This window comes from Embiotoca jacksoni, unplaced genomic scaffold (assembly GCF_022577435.1).
Source record: "Embiotoca jacksoni isolate LCO1_2020_lvr unplaced genomic scaffold, fEmbJac1.0.p SCAF_16, whole genome shotgun sequence".
Classification (NCBI taxonomy): Eukaryota; Metazoa; Chordata; class Actinopteri; family Embiotocidae; genus Embiotoca; species Embiotoca jacksoni.
Genome location: NW_027185296.1, coordinates 1,300,473 through 1,322,217, shown reverse-complemented (window position 1 = coordinate 1,322,217; position 21,745 = coordinate 1,300,473). Strand labels below are relative to the sequence as shown.

Genomic DNA, 21,745 nt, shown 5'->3' with positions numbered 1-21,745 from the left:
GTGTGTGCGTGCGTGTGCGTGCGTGTGCGTGTGTGTTTGGGTGTTGCAGTATTCCAAAGAAGCTCATCAATGATTCATTCCTCCCCGATGGCCGTCCACCTTACACACACACACACACACACACACGCACACACGCACAAATTATTCAGAGGATTCCAACTCATACGATGATGACACCATGGACAGGCGCCACTCCGTCTCAGAGAGTCCGACTCCCCTTCAGTCCAGCAGAGACGGACATTACAGTACCTCAGCACGCTAGCTTGATATCGTGTTCCTGGAAGCTGACTGGATAAATGGGCCCTCGGTTCCACTCGTAAAGGAGATAAATCACATTATTTCTGTTCCTAAATACCAGAATCTCTTTATTTATGAGTAGCTCTTAAACAGTTGCTTTCTTATCAGAAAGACTTGCAGAGCGCTGCCTTTGATCAGCATCTTGGATTTGTTGAAATACACCATTTGCAATCAGATTCCCAGAATATTCTTTTCTTTTTAGGGCCTGAGCACCGACGGTGCGAAAGCCCTATTGTTATTCAAAGAATTCTTTTTCTTTTTCTCGGTCCTTATTATTATTCTTCTCAAAGTGATTTGCCTTTTTGGAGGCGTCATCGTATTCAAAAACTCATGATACACATTTGTCTCCCGGCGAAAAATGTCGTATTCTAGTGGAGTCGCGGCCACTGGCGCTGGCGGCCAAACGGCTCGAGAGCGCCCCCTACAGAGATGCCCCGGCGGCCACATTTACCTAAATTCATGAAATCCAGTGGACACGTGTATCACACCTAGACGCACAAAAAAGTTACAATGCACCGTTACGTCAACTCGACAGGAAGTCCACCATTTTGAATTTAGTCGCCATTTTGGGTGATTCTTACACGTTGTACTTTGTCGAACTAGTCCGAGGGATTTTGTCGGACCGACTTGAATTTAGGTTCTATGGATAGAAAACATGTTTGGGATTAAAAATTGTATAAATAATTCGTTTTCGTCAATGCGTGTGCCCGTAAAGAGGCGGCCATTTTGAGGGCCTCGCCATGAAACTACGAGTTGCTTTAAATCGTATGCACATGGACCGACCTTCTCCAAACATCACAGCCCCGCCCTGAAGACCCCTGTGTGGTAATGTTCGCTCACAGTCATAGCGCCCCCTGTTGGCCACCGGAAATGACACTTTTCATACTTTCACATTCTACGTCGAGCCGGTTGATCCCATGAACGTAAAGTCGGGTCACAATAACCTGAACATGTAGTTGATGATATATTGAGAAATTCGTTCGACTTTGTCAATGGGCGTCGCCATGGCGATGCGGCAAAGTTTGATGTCTCGCCGTGACACAGGAAGTTGATGTTTAAGGTCAAAGGATGCTTGAAACCTCACGAAACGTGTTACATACATCCGGCGTGGTGAGACGATACATCTGATGTGTTTTGCGAGTGGGCGTGGCCAACCGGCTCGCCAGCGCCCCCTAAAGTGCAGCTCCGGCACCTAGTTTCACCTACGTGCACCAAATTTGTTGGACTTGTGTATCACACTGAGATGTACCGAAAAGTGTCTCGGCATCATGAATTTGTTTTTGTCGATGGGTGTGACCGTGTCGTGGCGTGTTGAGCGTCTCGCCATGAACCTGCAACTGACTGTAACCTTTATGTACATATCTTCCTCAAACATTACATCTTCATTACATCTTCGACAGCAGTCCCGCCCTGAAGACACCTGATAGCAATGTTCCGTCATAGTCGTAGCGCCCGTTATCACTGCTTGCAGTTTTAATTATTTTTCTTTTTGGGACAATGGCGCCCCTAGTTCCAGTAAATGGGAATGAGGTATTTGCCTGTAATTGTGTACAGATAGAAATAATTGTTGATGCCTGAGAGAGCTTTAGAAAAGGAAAACTTGCAGCTTGACTTGACCAGTTAATACATTTCTGACAACTTCATCTGTTTTATTGTCATTTCTCAGCGGTCTAGAATGTTTTTAGAACAAACACTTATTGGATTGTAAATCATAACTGCGGTCATCAGATTTGTTTCTGTGCTAATTAACACAACAGAGCTACTCATGAGATAATGTTTTGACAGGCTAACTGAAATTTGAAGTCCTCTGGGGTGTTCAGCTACATTTTCATAAGTTGCTCACCTTTCCAGTTAGCTAATTAGACAACTTATTTCTTCCTTATTAGCTTTTACACCTCTGGGCTATAGAGATATACTGTATATATTTTTGTTAATGAGAATTTATTATGAGAACAGCAGCCTTGAAATTGATTCTTTGTAGACAAATGGAGAGACAAAAAGTGGAGTATGAAGACAGGCAGCCAGGCAGGGAGTCAGTCTCTAAATATAATAATCATTAAATAATGGCCCAGGCCCATTAAACATAGCGGTAAGCAGCGGGGTGTGAGGAGCGGCCAGGTCCAGAGCGCAATACTGTTTACACTACAAATGCGGTTGAGTTACACCATGTACAGTAAAATGGGCCTGACTGCCAGTAACTCTAGTCACTTACCAACAAAAGCATCATTTCCTGAAAGCTCCTCCCCTCCTCCCTCCCTCTCCTCCCCTCCTCCCTCCCCTTCCTCCCCTCCCCTCCGCTCTCTCGCTCACTCTCCAACCACCTTCTTCAGCTCGGAGGAACTAGTCCACAATCACTATGACTAAGCCCTTTATGCAAATACCTGACTGTCCTGGTGGAGCAGGAAGCATGTTTTAGGCTTGCGTGCGTCCCTGTTTGTGAGCAACAGAGCTTCGTATGTGTGAGCTCATTGTCCACAGCGTACCTGTGGCAGAGGCAGATGAGTCCGTTGAACCAGAGAGGCGCTGTAAAAGGGCTAGTGAGAGTCCACTGCTGGGTGGAAGAGCGCCAGCTGTAACACTCTGACCAACACATGGAAGAGGCTGTCCAATTCAGGGATTCCAGGTGAAGCAGGAGTGTGTGTGTGTGTGTCCTTTACCCCTCCCCATACTGCAGCGGTTGGACCCATGTCTCTCATGCAGTTCTGGACTAAATTGTATTCTCAGCTGGGACGACCGCTTCCCAAGGTACTGTTTGCTTCTTTTTGCCACGTATATTAAGCTGAATCAAGTCTGTTGATTTGGCACTTGATGTTTTTGCTTTTCATGGTCAGGAATTGAAAACTGTTAGATGAGCAATTGTGACCGACTGTGTGAAGAGTTTTTATTGTCATTTTCAAGCAACTTCTAGATAAGACTAGCAGCCAGTTAATTGTTCCCTGTGGTTGTCTTTTTTATTTGAACTTCCTTGAATTAAATTTTTTTTTTAAATACTTCCGTGTAATTATAGTGCTGAAGGTAGCAGGCCTGTGTTTCTACTTTACTCTGTATTTTCTGTCTGGAGCTTGTCCTGCCTTGGAATTTTACGTTATTAAAAAAAATAAAATTGTAACAAATGAAACATGAGTAGCATGTTACAGATCTAAACTTTATTTAGAAAAGTTTTTAAGTTATTTTCTCAATAATCTTTATAAAGGCTTGTACCCTGAACAAGACTGAGCTATGTCTCAGACTATGGATATTTTCCACTGGAACTCCCTCTTTAACTTTGTTGTAGAGTAGGAATAAATTTAATTCCAATTACAGAAAGCCATCTTTTGTCCTTGTTTGTTATTTGTTTGACACTAACTTGTGATCTGACCGTTGAGGCTCTCACTCCCAGCCAGGCACTATGACAAATGATTGTCCGACTCACTCCCTGCTGTCTTCCAGTAAGTGCTACAACCTGATATCTTGTCAGGCTGAATAGCACTCTTGTCGGTTTTCTGGAAGGCTATAAAATATGCCTATATTTGAGGTGCGCTGTAAATAAAACTCCGTTGTTGTTTTTTTTTAATCACGACTCATTCAGACTGCAGTGTTGGTGAAATTGTGGCTTATATCAGTCAAATGACTTCATTAGAGCAAGGCTTGCTGAGCCTGTTTCCTCTAAATTTTTGATTAAGTTGATTGGCTAATCTCACCATATGAGCATTTCTTCCTGAACAGAAATTTGAGGAATTGCTGGTCTCAAGTAGTTTATATACTTTAAACAATGTTTTTTTTTTAAAGTACACAGCAGATACAGCCTGGCTGTGTTAGGTCCTGTCGGGTAAGCTGCTCACTGACTGGGGTGTTTTTATTCGTAACATCTATAGTATCCATGCATGGATTACCAGTGTGTACTTGCCATCTTGACACAATCTTAGATTCATAATATACTGTATTAAGGCTGTCCTAAAACAATAGTCACGTGAACATCAAAAAATATTTTGCCTGCTGTAATCCTCTCTCCACTACACAGCGGCCATTTAGGGATACCTTCCCTATGAGCTAATATAATAAAAGACGGTCAACAAAATTCACAGTCCTCATTCTGTGCAAAAATATTGTTGCGAATTTGATCAGAAGCTAACCCGAATCTTCGGCACAGAGAGTTACACAAATCAAGTGGGTTTCTTTCGAAGATGGTTTCTTTTAGATGAAAACTACTGACCAATGACTTTTCAGTAGATTTGTGAACCGTTCCTTTAAGGACAAGAGTGCAACCTTTCAGTGGGCAAATGTTGTTAAGTTTCCTGGTATAACGTAAAAACCTCAAGCATGGCCTGTTGCTTGTTGCTGACGGGAAGTGAGCAAACAATGATTGTGAGGGTGACTGATGGGTGCTCGATATGAAGGGTTGCCAAGACAAATCAAAATTGACAGTTTGCTTAACTTGCATGCTTTACCTATATCTAACTTTCTTCGTGGTAATTCAAGCTGTTTCAAAAGCATTGCATTAGATGTGTCACACTGTTGTAATCGCTGAATAACTCAGGGCGGTGTTCAGTGATGAGACACCATAACAGGGCCACATTCTAGTGAATTATCAGTGACGACAAAGCAGCAGGATACAAGATTCAGTAAATCTGTCACATCTGAATAGAAGACAGAAAATAAGGCCGCCGCTGCAGAATGAGCAGAGCTCAGATCTTACGGGTCTTTATGAGCAAGCCTGTTTTTTGCTTGTATAAATGGGAAACTTTTGTCACCTCTTTATTTTTCTACAGTCCTAAAACATTAGGACTATCAAGTTGTATTTTTTTTTATTGATTTGAAAAATAAAATAAAAAATAATAAATGCTTACTGCATAACAATGACACTGCTTTTCATTCCACACTTAATGCACTAAAAATGCCATGTCAAACCAGAGCTCCCAAAGTAATCACAAGGTTGAATTAACACTTCTCTGGCACACACTTAAAGTAAGACGACTCAAATTAAACTAAATATTAGAAGCTTGTTCACCCCTTAGCTTACATTCCTCCTGTTCCATGTTCTCTTAAGTCCCTTTTTAGGTTCTAAAATCATCTTGACTATTGTTTTGTTGGTTTGAGAAATATTTGGCTGTACGGCGTAAGTTCATAATGACTGACCCTCCACTTGTCCATCGCTTGTTATGAGGCTAAAGGCTGGATTTATTGCAAGCCGGTTGTATCGGATTAGGGGCGTCATAGTGACCTCGTGGACAACACTGTCAGGTCACAGCAAAAACATTGGGGTTATATCTGTTGGCCAGCTGAATTTTGTTGCCCCAATTCCTTCCCAAAGTTAAAAAGCATGCGAGCTACATGACCCTAAAACTGACATCCTGATATAACTGCCTCTCTCTGTGTATGAGGAATACAAAGGACCTTGGACATTTCAATTTAGTATTTTCTATATACCTCATTAAGTAGATCTTAATTTATTTTATTTTTTTTAAGCTTACTCGTCATTTATTCAGTACGGCAGACACCCATAGAAGTGCTCAGTACACTGAGCTGCTGTTTAATGTCGAAGCACATTCCACTTTCCCCCGTCAAAGTGTGAAGCAAATTCATTACATATTGTTTCTAAATGTTTGAGACAGTTCTATTAACTTGAGATAGGATAGTCAGGTGATGTAGCTCGCTGAGTTCTTGGCTTCAATCCAAATCAGCAACTTACGGGCAATGAGCCCACCATCCTGAGTCACAGTGTGATAGCAGTGCACTGACCACAGGTGTGTGAAAGCGTGGGCGTGTGTCATGCACAAGACAAAAGAGAGCAAGGTTATTTGAGGTAATATGAAAAACCTTAGAACGGGCTTATGATGTAATTTTAGATGTTCGAGTTCATACAACTGCAAACCTTTTTTTGTCGCTCAGTTGTTGGTCCTCCACCTGACTTGACACGCTTTTTTTTTTAAACTCAGAATTCAACAACATATTTTAAATCTTCTCTTAGTTGCTATGGATGACAGGATTTACGCCTGTCGCAAGTGTTGTGTGGTGAGCTGTGTTGAGATTTCTGCATAACTTAGACGTCATCTTGCGTCAACGCTCCCCTCACATCCACTTTTCTCAGCAGTGAGGATGCAGGTTCCCACATGCACATTTCTGTTAATATGTTTCTCCCACAGAACACAAACATAAATACATACACACACAGCCTGATTCTGTGTGAGTCATTTTTCAGTTTGTTTGCTTTGGGTTTCAAAATTTTACAAACCTTTTCAGAGGCCTATCGTGTTTTGGGGATGTACAGTATTGCGCAAAGTTTTAGGCACTTAAGATGTTTCAAGTCATGTGAACCACGCCGCCTCAGACTACATGAAGACCCAGAATAATTCACAGCAGAAATGTTCTCTGTGATCAATGTTCGAACAATTTAGTTTTAAAGGCACAGGGCAGTCAGACCAAATATTGATATGATTTAGTTCACTTTTGTTGCACTTTGCGTGAGGCTCACTGGTAAATAAAAACTATTTCTGAAAGCACCCTTGCTTTAATTCTAGTGCCTAAAACCTCTGCACAGTTTTGTCTTTATTTTTTATTTTTTACCTGTTGGTTCAAGACGTAGGTTTAAACTGTGGAGACATGCCTCTGTGGTGGTACCCATCAGTGGGTGATGTCCTCTTAGCTGTAAATGACATCTTCCTTGCTGCTTTTCTGGCTCTTTTCTCTCTTCTTTTTCTCATTCTCAACGTTTAACACGCTTCACTTTCTTTGCTGGAGAGAGAATTTGAATTTTCCAGGTAGATTTATTTGCTGGTGATATTCTGTTCATTGTGCATTGCAGCCCCCCTGCTGGTTTCAGCACAGTGCAGCTTTTGGTTCTCCTACATACACAGCTACAGTAGAAGGACTGTTTTTTTCAAACCAGCTCTGTCATCCGGCTACCAGCTGGGACACTTGACATGGCATCCTTTTATTTTCCAGAACATATGAAAACACTGGAAAATTCCAGGAGGCTTATAAGCAGCAAGCTGTCCCCAGCTAGCTTTAGTCAGACTTGGCCTGAGGTGAAGGCCTGCCTGTCAGGAGGTTGTTGGACTGGCTATGTCGCTTTGATTGCCCCCAGGATAGTTGGTCTGGGAAGGGCTAGACAAGGACGCAGTAATTTTGACCTTTTAAAAAGTGTAAATCCATTGAAAACCAATAATAACCCATTATTTCTGAGACCATTCCCTCAAAATAACATTTGCAATTTTAACTGCAGTGAAATAAAAGAATGTCAGCCGGGGCCTGAGTTAAAATTTCATAATGAGCACAGATTAAATCATATGGTGAGAGGGCCGTTTAATCTTAATGGGGGTCATAAGTGGATCTTTCTATGACTGACTTTTTGTTGCCGTTGGCTGACATTTAAAAAATATGAGAATGTATTTTCTTTGGTTGGACGTTGTGTGACTAAAAGGTCTTACCAAAGCAGATGGAAAACTTTCCATGTGCTCTAAAACACAGTGGCTTTTTGACAAACTGGCTCCTTGATCAAAGTGCTGTTACTGGATAAGCAGATTTATGTCTGCATGCTAAAGACAGCTCATACTGTCCACAAAACACTAGTGTGCTTAACTATTACACACCACAGATAACAGATCACAATTTGTTACTGAAATCAAAACGGTCTTTTCAGTAGAAAGTAAACCAAAAAGTCAGCGCCTGCTGCGAGTCTGTGAGAAGGTCAAGGAAAAAGGAAAAGCTCAGAGCTATTAAAGTCAGAGCCCAACAGATATGTCAGGGACGCAGGACAGGCAGACTGCTTGGCATGACATAATCCAGACAGAAACCAGCGGTGGCTGTTCAGTTCCTGGCCCCGGACCTACCACGTGAAAAGACACACATACGCACACACACCGGCCATCAATCAGGTTCTGTCGACTCCATGGACAAGGTAAACAGCTGACCCCAGAGGGGAGAGCGTCGGGTGAGGGTTGTTTCAGTCAGCTGATCACTGGGGTGGTGAGGATGATTGAATACGTCTTTGTACCACCACCTTCTCCACACACACACACACACACACACACACACACACACACACACACACACACACACACACACACACACACACACACACACACACACACACACACCACAGAAATGATTTCAGTGCACCTTGGCCTATTAACAGGCTCATGCGAAGTTCCTGTGATTTTGTACGGCCTACATTACAATCAAGAACCTTTATTAGTGTTTATAACCCTTAGACTCCCCATTGTGGTAGAGTATGACTCTCACACCCCTGTGTTTACTACTACTCAGAAGAATCACTGCAGAACTGTACCAGGTTCTCGATGATCAATGTTCGAACAATTTAGTTTCAAAGGCACAGGGTGGTCAGACCAAATATTGATGTGATTTAGTTCATTTTTACATTGTTACAGCAATATTTTGTGGCAGGAATTCTGTGGTTGTGCAGGATAATAAGAGAAGAGTGAAAGTTGAACAACTTTTTGTGAAAACAGATTTTGGTTGGCCTCGGTCAATATGCGCTACAGCAGTAGTCTTTGATTTATGTGTAAATGATCCACATCAACAACATCAGGTGCCAGGAAACCAGGAAAAACACAGAGAGGAAAGATGACGGGGATGGGAAACAAGGGGGCTGGAGCTTTAAAGACGGAGAGAACCACCAAGAGAGGACAGAAATGTGTCGGTGAGAAGGTGAGGTCATTTGAGGTGTGTGTCAGTGTTTGTGTATACTATATGTGGGTGTGCAGGGTAAGTGGGAGGCCAGGGTTGTTTCCTGGCCTTGGAAAAGCAGCAAAGCTGGCGTGTGTAGGAGGGGAAAGCCCTGGGCCTGGCCTGGCTGAGGCCTAGGCCTTGCCCCGCACTCAGGCAGGTTATTGAGTTTAACAGGATGTGGGCGAGGTCTGCGCAGTATCCAGTAGTTCTTACCTGAAGTTTGCTTTTTGGTAGCTGGTGAAAACTGTAGCAGTAACGAAAACTAAAGGCAGAAAAAAAAAAAAAAGGCCTTTTCTTTCTCAGGGTGGTTCTGGACATGACAGCTTTTGGCTTGTTCATAAACTGCATCAAAACTAATTGGGGCAGCGTCTCTCCAGGTGGTAAGTCAGGAAGGAACCCAGTCATTGCACCAGCGTCGACATTTCAAATGTTTCCAACATTTCCAACATGTTAAAGAAAATACCAGTGAAAAGTGACAACGCCATGTGTGTGTCAGAGGAGACGTGGCTGTCCTTATACATCGCTGCATAACATCCGAGCATTAGCATGACAAGAACTACAATACGGAGGATTTGACCAATCCAAATTCAGGAGTAAAAGTTTGTTACCAATTAAACAAACAAAAATAGACAACTTCATCCTTAATTTAACTTGAGGAGCTGCCATTGTAATGTCATGGAGATTACTGGGAGATACTAGCAGCGGCCCTTGAAACGTATTTGTTTAACGACTGACATGTTGAGTCAGTAATGCACAGCTATCATTGATGGTATTTTTGATTAGAAAAAGTTTTGACTTTTAAAAGGGAAGAGCACCATTTATAGACAAAGATCCCAATGTAAGTTAGAGTTAATAAAGTTTACTAAAAGACAGGGATGGTAGACTTCCTTTTATGGTCGCTTATCAGTGACAACCAGTGTCATTGTAGTCATCAGAAACGGCTGTTCCTCACTTCTCCCATGGCAGCGGTTAAAGCTGCATTAGTAATACAGATAAACACTTCTCTTTATAGCCGTGTTTGCTAATATTTATGTAGTCTGAATTTTGTAGTTACCTCTCATGATTAAGGATTCACTGTGATCTTTTTTTTGAGGAGAGGGGTTTGTGTGACACTTTTAAGATTACTCATTGCACGATAAATGTACTTTAATAGATTAACTTTAACAGATTAAACCGATGATGAAGCTGAGCTGTTTGTGGGCGGCTCATGTTGAAAAGTGTTTTTTCCAGGTCTGATTCTTAGAGCTGATAACCGCCACTTCTAACCACAACCACCAAGCAACTCTGCAGCTCTGCAGGCATCTTGTTGGAGATGCTTCTCACTGCCGTGTCCCTACATTCATTATCAGCACGCAGAAAACTATCATTATCCACACACTCAAATGCAATTTACTGTTTCTGTGGATACATGATGTTCAGCACGTGCATATGTGCGTTTAGCTTCAGTGCAAAGCTTCTCACGGTGAGCACAAAGATCGGACCATGTTATAGATTAGTGGGAATAAGGATGGCCGTGTTTGTCCGTGGGTTCACCGTCACTGGTTGTAAAGGGAAGGATAAAATACTGGCTTTAGAATTCATAACAGAAGAGAAACTGAAGTAGAAGAGGTACTTGCGGGAGGAAAAAAAAAAGGACGATGAACAAAGGAGGAGCACACGCACGTATACACGCACACACTCTCAGTGATGTATATATATTTTTTTTTTTACGTATTCCAAGAAAGACCAAAGATTTCTAGCAAGTGTAATTACCTGAGAGAAACATTTGCACCCTCAGAAAATGCACAAACGCTCATATATTGTATTTATTGCACAGCAGAGAAAAAGACACCAGAGGGCGAAAAAGAGAGAGAGAGAGAGAGAGAGACAGAGGCAGGATTAGAAGTTCTGTGATTGTAAGGCCGTGCGCTCTGGAAGGAGCCAGATTACCATCAGAGCAGTTGGAATTCAAGCCTTATCTCTGCTTGGCAGGGCCCACTATGCGGCGCAGTAGATGGAGTAGCCCTGGGTACGGGGCCTGCCGGGGGACAAACACTGCTGCCTCTGTTACGCTCTGCTTAACAACTCGATTAGCATGGTGCTGTGGTTTGACATGTCTTGGTTAGCACCAACATAACTGCTGCACTTTGCTGCGATTCCACAAACGTGGGTTTATTTGATGCAAGTCACATACTGTAACACCGAGCAATGATAAACAGCATTGTGATGCAGCATACTGAAACCATTTCAGATTTTAAGAGGTGAATAACCATAACTGTCTTAATAAAAAGAAACTATAACTACTTAAGCTGTGCTTTCATATCAAATCGGAGGGAGTAGATTTGGTTTGTTTTGTATTATCAAAAGTACTTTTGCAACATAATTCAACCACTAACCTTTCGTCAAATGTTTGTGGTTAACTCTGTTGCAAGAAACACAAACAATACTATTTTCATGGTGAAATACGAGTGCCTGTGCTTATCTGAGTTTTCCCCTAATTATGCTTCCATGGAATGATGCCTCTGGTGACACGGTGTCCCTTTTCCAAAGCTTGTTGTTTACTCATCTTTGCTCCGTCAGAAGGGCCAAGAAAGGAGGGAGCAAAGCAATGAAAGAGGACACAGACTAGGACGAGACAGGAAGACACACGCTTGACTGAATAAACAGAGAAGATGGAGAAAGGAAAGGTGGGAGAAAGTGGCAGGTTATGTGTTTGGGAGTGGCTGTGATATTTTACAAGGACCCTCTGTCCATTTGCTCTCCTGTAACCACACAAAAGCCAGTTGCTCCACACAGCTGTCTGCAGGGTAAAGAGCGATTCTGAAGAGCCTGCTTGCAGAGTTTGTGCCTGATCTTGCCCTCAGGAAGCAAACACACAAACACGGGGAGAAAGGGAAAGAGAAAGATAGGGTGATAGAGTTGAAAAGAAAGCCATAATCACAGAACTACCGGCAAGCGCTGATAAGATTGACCGTTAGGGGAAAAGTACTATTTCCAAATCTCAAACATTCACACGTTAAGGTCAGTAAGTTTCTTTGTTTGTCTAAAGTCAGAGGGCAAAAATATACCGATGTATGCGTAAGCACACACGGGGCAGAGCCCGCTTTTGTCTGTTTGCTGTTTACCGTCCTCCCCATGCTCCATTCCCACATGATGGAGTCACGTTAACACTTCGAGCTCTACGTCTCGTCCTCTCATGCTTGTGAAACATTTTCAGCTGAACTGTGAGTAATGGCTAACAGGCGGCTATGACAGAAGCCGGCGCAGCCGCTCAGCGTTAATCAGTAGCAGCATATTGTTAAGATTGAGTCATCATTGCAGCTAATCATTTATCTCTGTTTCTGGACATTCTTCACTTTCGGTTCTCACAGCACAGTATTGTTCTGCCTACAAAACTCATCTTCTGTCCCAAAAGCATATTGTGCTTCAACACCACTCGTAACTGTTCTGTATAATCAGCTGAAAAGTTGAAAATCAGATGAAAACGTGTTTGTTTTTTTTTCTTTTTTTTTTTTTCTTTTTATCTCTTGCTGGGAGCTGGACAACAAGATTGACACGTGAATGAAACACATGCCTTTGTACTAAATATGAATCTTCTGTTAGCAGCCAATGAACTTAGTAAAGTAAAAACAACTGGAAATGGGGAAGTGTTTCAACACAGAAAATGGCTCTGTCCAAAGCTCTCCTGAAGCTCACCATTTAAAATCATTTTATTTTGTTTGTTTTATCTATACAAAATGTCAACTTGACAATTCACTGCATTAGAGGGGTTGTTGGCTGTGATCAGTTTCTTCCTGGTTCTCCACTGGTTGCGTGGCAGGTCAGCTGTTTATGCTAAGTTAGCCTGCAGCTTGTTGTAGATTCATACATACTGTACGGACATTGTGTGGTCACAATCTTCCCATCTCATATACTCTCCAAAATGTGAAACCTTCCTTTTAACATGTGTCAAACAGTGAAATAAAATTGCTGAATTAGCGAGTTAGACCATCTGGGTAGTATTCAAGGCTGCTTCGTGGTCCTCTGGAGGGTGTTTCTGAAACGTGGGGGTGTGGGAATTTCCACGTAAAGCCCAGTGTGTATTCATATATATATATATATATACACGCACGCACGCAGTCTCACCAATGGACAACAAGCAGACACATTCACACAATAAAATGAAGAGATCCATACTCCTATTTCTAACAACAATTTCTCCTGTGTTCAGTTTGTTGTTCTCTTCCACGCCCCAACACCACCCCCATCACTCAGTGGCTGTCTCCTCATGTTTGTAAGTCTCAGGGGGGCACAGGGGTGCCTGTGAGAGGCTAGTTAAAGAACATGGCATGCTAATGGCTTGGAAAAGGATATGAATAGAGGGGCGACTGGAAGGCAGCCATAGCTGAAATGACACACACACACACACACACACACACACACACACACACACACACACACACACACACACACACACACACACACACACACACACACACACAAGCAGTTTCATTATTCCTGCCCTTCGCTCTCTGTTTTACATGCTCACACTCACACATCTGTGTGTGATTAGATTTTGTTTAGGCTACTCATGTTACTCCCAAAGGGTTCGGTATTGGCTGAAATCCAGAATGAATGTGGCACCTTTATTGTCCAAGGTTCCCACCCATTCATGCTCATTTCACACCTTTTTTCTTTCTGCGATGCATATATTATTCCTGTGCAGAGTCTGTTTGATGTATAAACACGATTTATGATCCTCCTTCATTTTTGCATAAAGCTTGATTGTGAAGGGCTGTCTCCATGTGGTTTAATACATTGGTTTTGAGTTAGGAATTTACGTGTCACTTTGACCATGTTAAAAGCTCGATAAGCTTCAACTATGTGGCCAAAAAGTTTACAAGTTTCAGAAGTTCAACTTAACGCCTCCTCTCTTTTTATTTGTCTTCAGGACCTGTCCTGCATTGATGACCTCTCCACAAACTCTCTGTTCTCCTCTCCGGCTGACTCACTGTCGGAGTATGCTGATGCTCATTCCTTCATCAGCACAGACAACCTGGACACAGTGCCCACAATCTGGGACGTCAACACTAGTACCGCCACCACACCAGCACAGAGCCAGTTAGAGGTCAGTAGAAAAGCACTCACGCACACATGTCTTTACCAGAAAAACGGGTCACCTCATCAACAAATCTTATGTAATACAGACTTGTTTAAATCACCACATGTGTGTCTACACTGAAGGAGGTGGACATTAAAGGGCGGCAAACAAGGGTCACATTGTACCTCTTACCCTGTAAACATTACTACCCTGCCCTGGCTCCCTGCCATGCTTCACTCTCAGATGAGACTTTCATTGTGTAGTGTGCTCAAGTTCATTCTTACAAAAACACACACAATATCACCAGTGCTACAACTCTGTTTTGCCTCGGGCTTCAGTGTAATTTACACTGAAAACAATTCTTTTCTTATCTTAACATTTGTTTGACTTCTCGAGCATCTACCAATAACCTGCATATGAGGCAATAAGGGAACATTTGTAAATGAATCCATTTATTGATAGCTCTCGTGAGGCGTTTTAGGAACATTGGTAAATCGTAGGAAGTATCGATAATCTGCATTTGAGGCATTCAAGAGACATCTGTAAATAGTGGCTTCTATCAATAGTCTGCATGTGAGGTTTTTAGGGAACTTTTGTAAATTGAAGCTACAGAAAATAACCCGGGTTACACGCTTCCCCTCTAAACTGCATGATGTTTCCAAGTGTTTTACCTCCATCGCCGCTCACATTGCTGTTGAGTTTGCTTTGAATTAGATGAGTCCGAGGATATCCTTTTGATACGATCAGACTACATTTATTTCTCCTGCTTTTTGACAGGCTTTTATGTTTTCCTTTTCATTCTGCCCTCATTTCATCCATTATGTTTCCCAGACACACACGGCTTTATCTGCCTTTTGTTGTTGTTGGTGCTGGCTTTTCACCGCCGGCCAACAAATTGCATTTTGTTGAGTGCTGCTCTATAAGACATCACAAAGTGCCCACACACGCTCTCAGGCACATGCATATAGAGACAAACACGTCCAGTGATTACGAAGGTTTTTGTTTTTTTCCTTCATCTTTTCTTGTCATGCCCAGTGTTTGTTTTTGAGTTTGTATTTCTTTATTTTATGTTTTGTTGACAGCAGAATGGCACCAGCAGGTTTCAAGGCTTGGCCAGTTTGGATGATATAACTGCTATTATCAGCACCCCACCTTTAGGAGGATTCCAGGTAGCCACACCCAACCTCTCCAATCTGATGTTAGAATGAAACAAAGCTATCTAACTTTATGAGCCTGCTACCTGCAGCAGTAATGCACAGATATGCACGTTATGTCCCAGCTCTAATTTGCACCTGTTATTTCCTTGCGCTTTGCAATGCAGGATCATGCTCAGATTGTTTCACACAGAAACATAACATGCTACTAATCCTGGGATCACATTTTGACAGAGCAGCGCATGACGTTAGCAACACTTGATCAGTGAAATTGGCAAATCTTACCAATCTGTATTACCGCAGATGATGAAAGTATTGCTGCATATTTCATACATTTGACAGTCTGCAAATGTACGTTGCATAGAGAATAAGTAATTCCATGTACTGTCTTTTTAAATTACTTCTGTGACATTAATAGAGGCAGTTTAATATTTACCTGTCTGTCAAAAAGGGATCCTCTGCATTTCCACTTTCTCAGATAACATTTAACTGTGAATATGTAAAGCCCTCTTTTGTCGTCAGTTCCTCACTCTCATGTTTCATAGCTTTCATTCATTCTGCTTTAACTTTTTTATGTTTGCTCCATTTTCACTTGTTATTTTACTCTGATATTGGTTAATGTTCCTAATTAACACAGCTCAATATGTGCTGTTAACTTCCTATTAACTGGTCACCTACTGTCTCTTTCCTATCTTGTCTGCACCCAAGCTGAAATGAGAAGTGTGTTACTGCTATTAGTGATGTGAATTACATTACTGACGTGTATGTGGTGTTTCCAGCCTCAGAGAACCCAGTCGGTGCCAGAGGAGGAAGAAGATGCTGAGGAAGAGGAGACAGAAGAACTGGGACATGTAGACACATATGCTGAGTACAAACCTTCCAAATGTAGGTCACCAGACTGAACGTCAACATCACTGATTGCCATTAATTCATCTACGTTTCTTTCTTAATATGACACTCGTGCTGTTTACTGTTAACATGTTTTTAAGTCTCTCCCTCATGTTTTTTTTTTTTTTTCCTCACTTCAGCCACTATAGGAATTTCTCATCCTGACATAGTGGTGGAAACCAACACGCTATCCAGTGTCCCTCCTCCTGACATCACATACACTCTGTCTATCCCCGAGTCAACTATTAACAGTGGCCTGCTGTCTGCTCTGCAGCTCGAGGCTATCATCTATGCTTGCCAGGTACACACCCACACATATCACAACACACACACACACAGCACATAATACACAAAGCACTTATTAGTTTTGGAACTATGAATGATTAATGTTGTGATTACGTAGGCATTTTTTGTTCATGCGTTTGCTCTTTGTGCGCCCTTAGCAACATGAGGTGATCCTCCAGAACAACCAGAGGGCAGGCTTCCTGATCGGGGATGGGGCAGGAGTCGGAAAGGGACGCACTGTGGCAGGAATCATCCTGGAGAACTACCTGAAGGGAAGAAAGAAATCACTTTGGTAAGAAGGATTTACTGCTCTTTAAGGCACCACAAAACTAGTTATAAAGGTAAATTATGGCTGTAGTTTGTATGATTGAAAATCATTTTATGATTGGATTTTGTATCCAATTGTATGGCAGATTACACTGAGCATGGAAAAACAAGTTTGTACAAAAGCGAGCTGAATTACTGATTTTCCTGTTTCTGCCCTCAGGTTCAGCATATCCAATGACCTGAAATTTGATGCAGAGAGAGATCTCAAAGACATAGATGCAACAAATATTCCTGTGCATGCCTTAAACAAGGTGAGTCCTGGTGGAATTTGTATTGCAAGCTGAGAAAATGAGTTTTGCTCTCGGCGATCGTTAAGATGTACATGCCTCAGAGCAGAACACGAAGCAGAACGAACCATATTCTTAACTTCGAGTTGTTTGATTTATTATGGCAGATAAAGTATGGAGACACAGCTACCTCAGAAGGAGTCCTGTTTGCAACTTACTCTGCGCTGATTGGAGAGAGCCAGGCAGGAGGGCAGCACCGGACGAGAATTAAGCAGATCCTGGACTGGTGCAAGCCAGACTTTGATGGAGTTGTATCCTTGTTTTTTTAATGTCACATCCTGCACAAAACTGGTATTCGAAATGTTGCCCTGTTTCTATTGAGCATCTTCACAACCAACAGTGTTTTTATATATAGCAGTGCTGCATATCTGTGTTGTTTTGCCCTTGACCTTTCACCATTATAGATTATTTTTGATGAATGCCACAAAGCCAAGAATGCCACATCTACAAAGATGGGCAAGGCAGTGCTTGACCTGCAAAACAAGCTGCCACGGGCCAGAGTGGTGTATGCCAGTGCCACAGGTACGCTGACGGACAAATGAACACACACACACACACACACACACACACACACACACACACACACACACACACACACACACACACACACACAGCCATGCACATTATGCGATACAACAAGATTTTTTTAAAATACATATATTCTTGTCGTCTCTCTTCCAGGTGCCTCTGAGCCAAAGAACATGATCTATATGAGCCGCTTGGGGATCTGGGGTGAGGGCACGCCCTTCAGAGCCTTTGATGACTTTCTGCACGCCATCGAGAAAAGGTTTGTATGGTGAAATTTACTCTGAAGCATTTATGTTTTCCCAGATCCTTCCAATCATGTGGATACATATCTTCAAATAGCTGTGCTTACTGGAATAATTCCTTACCATCAGCCTGTGGTTATGGCTGGGTGACCCATGATTAAATTATGTTGAATAATTTATATGCCGTTTGTCTACAGAGGTGTCGGAGCCATGGAGATTGTTGCCATGGACATGAAAGTGAGCGGGATGTACATTGCCAGACAGCTGAGCTTCTCAGGGGTGTCTTTCCGCATTGAAGAGATTGGACTGGACAGTGACTTCAAAGTGGTCTACAACAAAGCTGCCAAACTGGTGAGTGTCATGCCCCTCCCAAAGAGGAATAGATGGCTGTGTCTGTAATATTTATGTATTTTCTGCTTATTTTGTTAAAAAAAAAAAAAACAACTCCAAACTGACATTTGGCATCTGGAATCTGTGTCCAGTGGGCGGAGGCGCTGCAAGTGTTCATGCGTGCAGCTGATGAACTCGGCTTGGTCAGCAGGAAGTCTCTGTGGGGGCAGTTCTGGTCGTCTCATCAGCGCTTCTTCAAATATCTCTGTATCGCTGCCAAGGTCCGCTGCCTGGTGGAGCTGGCCCAAAAAGAGCTGGGGGCTGGAAAGGTCAGTATAACACACTCCTTAGCACTGAGCCATGCAGTGCATATAATCTAGAAATGATCAAAGTATGTATAGTAATAGTAAATATAGTAAATATATATATATATATATATACATATTGAAATGTAATATTGACTGTGCTTTACTTTGTGTGCACAAGAACAGCAGAGTTATGGATGGTATTTTTTTGTATATATTCTTTTTTATATATATATATATATATATATTCTTTTTACATTTCCCTTTGAACAAGTTGGTTTGAGTTTACTTTAGTTTGAAAAAAGTCCACAAGGAATTTATATTTGCCTTTATGATGCAAGACATGAGTCCTCGTTGAAGTTTACTTCAGGTAACACAGTGGGCGTGCTGCGTGGTCGATGTTGATTTGTTTTGGTTTTTTCCACCACAGTGCATTGTTATTGGGCTGCAGTCTACTGGAGAATCACGCACCAGAGAAGTCTTGGATGAGAATGACGGGCATCTCGACAGATTTGTTTCCGCTGCAGAGTGAGTGAAAAGGAATATTTTGTCTGTTGGTTTGTTTGGCTTAAATTGACTAAACGCCCTGAATGGGCTGCAGCCTTGGCTGAACACCTAAATGCCACAGCAGTTTTGCAGTGAAACAGGAAAGTTTAGAATTTTCCCTCCTGATACCTTATACCCTGTTTGGAAGAGTGATTGTCTGTTTGCTGGAGAACATCGTCTGTGGGTTTCTTCTTTCATTTCATTTCGACGCATCGGCAAACTGTCAAATAATGTGTCCCTTACCACATATGTTCTATACTTAGATTAGTATTTAGGCTGCGCAGCTTCAGTTCTTTCCATTTAGCCTCAATCAAACCAGGAATCTGTTTAGTTATTAGCAGTTATTTATTTGATCAGTGAGTCATCCACGAAAGAGAAGAAAAGGAAGTGCTGAGCACATCTGAACGTAGTTGACCTTAACCGTCTCACAGCAGACATACCTGAAAGTCTGTGTATGTTAGATCGCACACAACATGTTCATCTGCTTGTCAACACCTGACAGCTATGATGAAGCCAAATCAAGAATGTACGGCGTGCCTCAACTGCCACAACTGGCCTGGTGTTGTTGTTGTCTCGATTTCTTTGTGTCAGACTCAAGGTTTCTTTTTTTCTCTTTTTTTCTTCCCTCCAGGGGAGTATTCCAGTCTCTTGTAACCAAACATTTCCCATCAGAGAAACAGAGGAGAGAAAAGGCACCAGGAAATAAGAGAAAACGTAAGTGAATAGGAACCCATACCAGCATGTGTACCCCTTAATAGAGTCTGGAGTAGTTTCCATATTGTGTTTTCACAGTTATTGTATGTAGCTAGTGTTCAACATTTTTCTAACAGTTTCATTTAGCAGCTTAAGTTTTGCTTGTATTTGTTTATAGACTGTATATTTTGTGTGTCTGTTTGTTTGCGCATCATTTGGCACCATTAATTCAGAATAAAACGCCCCTATTCTTGGAGTCTACATCTATTTTTGGCCTCTAATCTTCTCTGTGAATGATGACGCGATCAGGGAAGCCCCGAGGTCGCCAGACGAAGGTACCCAAGCACACAGTGGACAGCGGCGGTGTGATCAACATCACTGATGACAGTAGTAGTGACTCCGATGGCATGGACACAGACTCCAACTCCTCACCAGACTCCCTGCTAGACAATGACGATGTCATCTTTGTGAACCACACAAGCTGCCAGACGGGTACGGAGGCGTTTTTTTTTTTTTTTTTTTTTTTTTTTTTTTTTATCCTTCAGTTTATTTTGTCAGTAGAAGTGACGTCTGAGAAGATCAACTAAAGGCAGATATTTCGCCTTTATAGGCTCATACCATTCAAACGGATGCAAATCTACACGATAGAATTACAACTGTACTTTCCACTCGACTCCGTAACCTTGCATGCACTGTTATTTTTATAACCCCGACATGCTGGTGTTATTAAATATCGTTAATGTCCTCCTCTTTCTTCTGTGTTCACAGCTAGAATAGAGGAGATGAAGCAGGGACTTCTCAACAAAATATCAGACCTGGGAAAAGAACTACCTCTCAATACATTGGATGAGCTCATCGATAGGTTTGGAGGACCAGATAAAGTCTCTGAGGTACGACACGCAGCTAAATACTGATAGATATTACTGGTGGGTTCACGTGTTCTTCAGTGACTACCACCACCAGATTCTTTTCGTCAGAACATGTTTTCTGCGACGGTGCGCTCTTGAATTATTGGTTTTTTGTCGTCCGTAGATGACTGGTCGTAAGGGTCGTGTGGTGCGACGTCCTGACGGCAGTGTTCGTTATGAGTCACGGGCTGAGCAGGGTCTTACAATCGACCACATCAACATCAAGGAGAAAGATCGCTTCATGAGTGGAGAGAAGGTCAGATCCCAAAACTAAATAGATATGTATATCTTAACTGCTGTTTTCACGACTTGATTATTTGTTTAAATAAGATCTCCACAAATAATCCAAACCTCTTTCCCTGCAGTTGGTGGCCATCATCTCTGAGGCAGCCAGCTCTGGGATTTCCCTGCAGGCGGACAAGCGAGTGAAAAACCAGAGGCGCCGGGTCCACATGACCCTGGAGCTGCCTTGGAGTGCCGACAGAGCTATTCAGCAGTTTGGTAAGTCAGGAAATGTAATTTTACAATGAGTCTTTCAAAGGCAAAGGGGAGTAACTGCTGGAGATTAAAATGCAAACGACTTCTTTTTGATGAAGTGGGGAACTTTTTGAGTGCAAAATCTTTGGCCTTTTAAGCAATTCAAGGTAGTCGTTGGGTGGGTGTTAGATGTAAGTCGTTTATTATCTCCGTTATTCGTAACTTTGTTACTGTTGGAAAAATGTCAAACAGACGTCACATAGTGTTGTCCAATAAGCGGCTTGAGTGGATTTTTTTCATCAATGGGCAGTTTTATCAATGATTTTTTTTTTTGTTGCTGCAATCGATGCATGATGTAACAGGTGGAAAGACGGATCTGGCCTTGTTCTCCTTGTCCGCGTTACGTCAGCTTTCTATTATTTACTCCTGCATATGTGCCGAGGACATGCAGCAACGTTGGGCTCAAAGGGTGTTAGGCGCGTTAAAGAATACATTAGTTGCTTCCCCTTCAGGGTCAGGAGAGGGTCACACGAAGTTGGCCCGTCCACTTTTTCTCTCACTCTCATGTTGTGATAGCCAAATTTAAACAACTGTCTCTCTGAAAGACTGAAGACTTCTTTCAGTTTTTCCATGTTATGGTCTGAACTTTAAACATTCTTAAATCTGCTGCAGTTATTTATTGTATTATTTATGATTGTCAGAAATAATTAATATCAGTGTTGCTTTGGTGCAAGGCACAAGGGTGTACTAAA

At 42.2% G+C, this 21,745-nt stretch overlaps 1 protein-coding gene across 4 annotated transcripts in view; it reads left to right on the top strand.

Moving 5' to 3' along the window:
- Window positions 1-21,745, top strand: part of sbno2b (strawberry notch homolog 2b) — a 59,101-nt gene that overhangs the window by 27,153 nt on the left and 10,203 nt on the right. The window contains exons 5-21 of one of the 4 annotated variants that reach the window (XM_069150125.1): window positions 13,874-14,050; window positions 15,109-15,192; window positions 15,957-16,062; window positions 16,206-16,366; window positions 16,509-16,642; window positions 16,838-16,928; window positions 17,072-17,215; window positions 17,369-17,486; window positions 17,646-17,751; window positions 17,932-18,085; window positions 18,217-18,393; window positions 18,800-18,897; window positions 19,547-19,629; window positions 19,918-20,100; window positions 20,377-20,498; window positions 20,641-20,772; window positions 20,882-21,017. In XM_069150125.1, the coding sequence (XP_069006226.1) occupies window positions 13,874-14,050; window positions 15,109-15,192; window positions 15,957-16,062; window positions 16,206-16,366; window positions 16,509-16,642; window positions 16,838-16,928; window positions 17,072-17,215; window positions 17,369-17,486; window positions 17,646-17,751; window positions 17,932-18,085; window positions 18,217-18,393; window positions 18,800-18,897; window positions 19,547-19,629; window positions 19,918-20,100; window positions 20,377-20,498; window positions 20,641-20,772; window positions 20,882-21,017 (2,206 nt within the window). Of the gene's footprint in view, window positions 1-13,873; window positions 14,051-15,105; window positions 15,193-15,956; window positions 16,063-16,205; window positions 16,367-16,508; window positions 16,643-16,837; window positions 16,929-17,071; window positions 17,216-17,368; window positions 17,487-17,645; window positions 17,752-17,931; window positions 18,086-18,216; window positions 18,394-18,799; window positions 18,898-19,546; window positions 19,630-19,917; window positions 20,101-20,376; window positions 20,499-20,640; window positions 20,773-20,881; window positions 21,018-21,745 lie in introns of all 4 variants that reach the window. The other 3 variants (XM_069150124.1, XM_069150126.1, XM_069150127.1) reach the window with 3 other exon arrangements.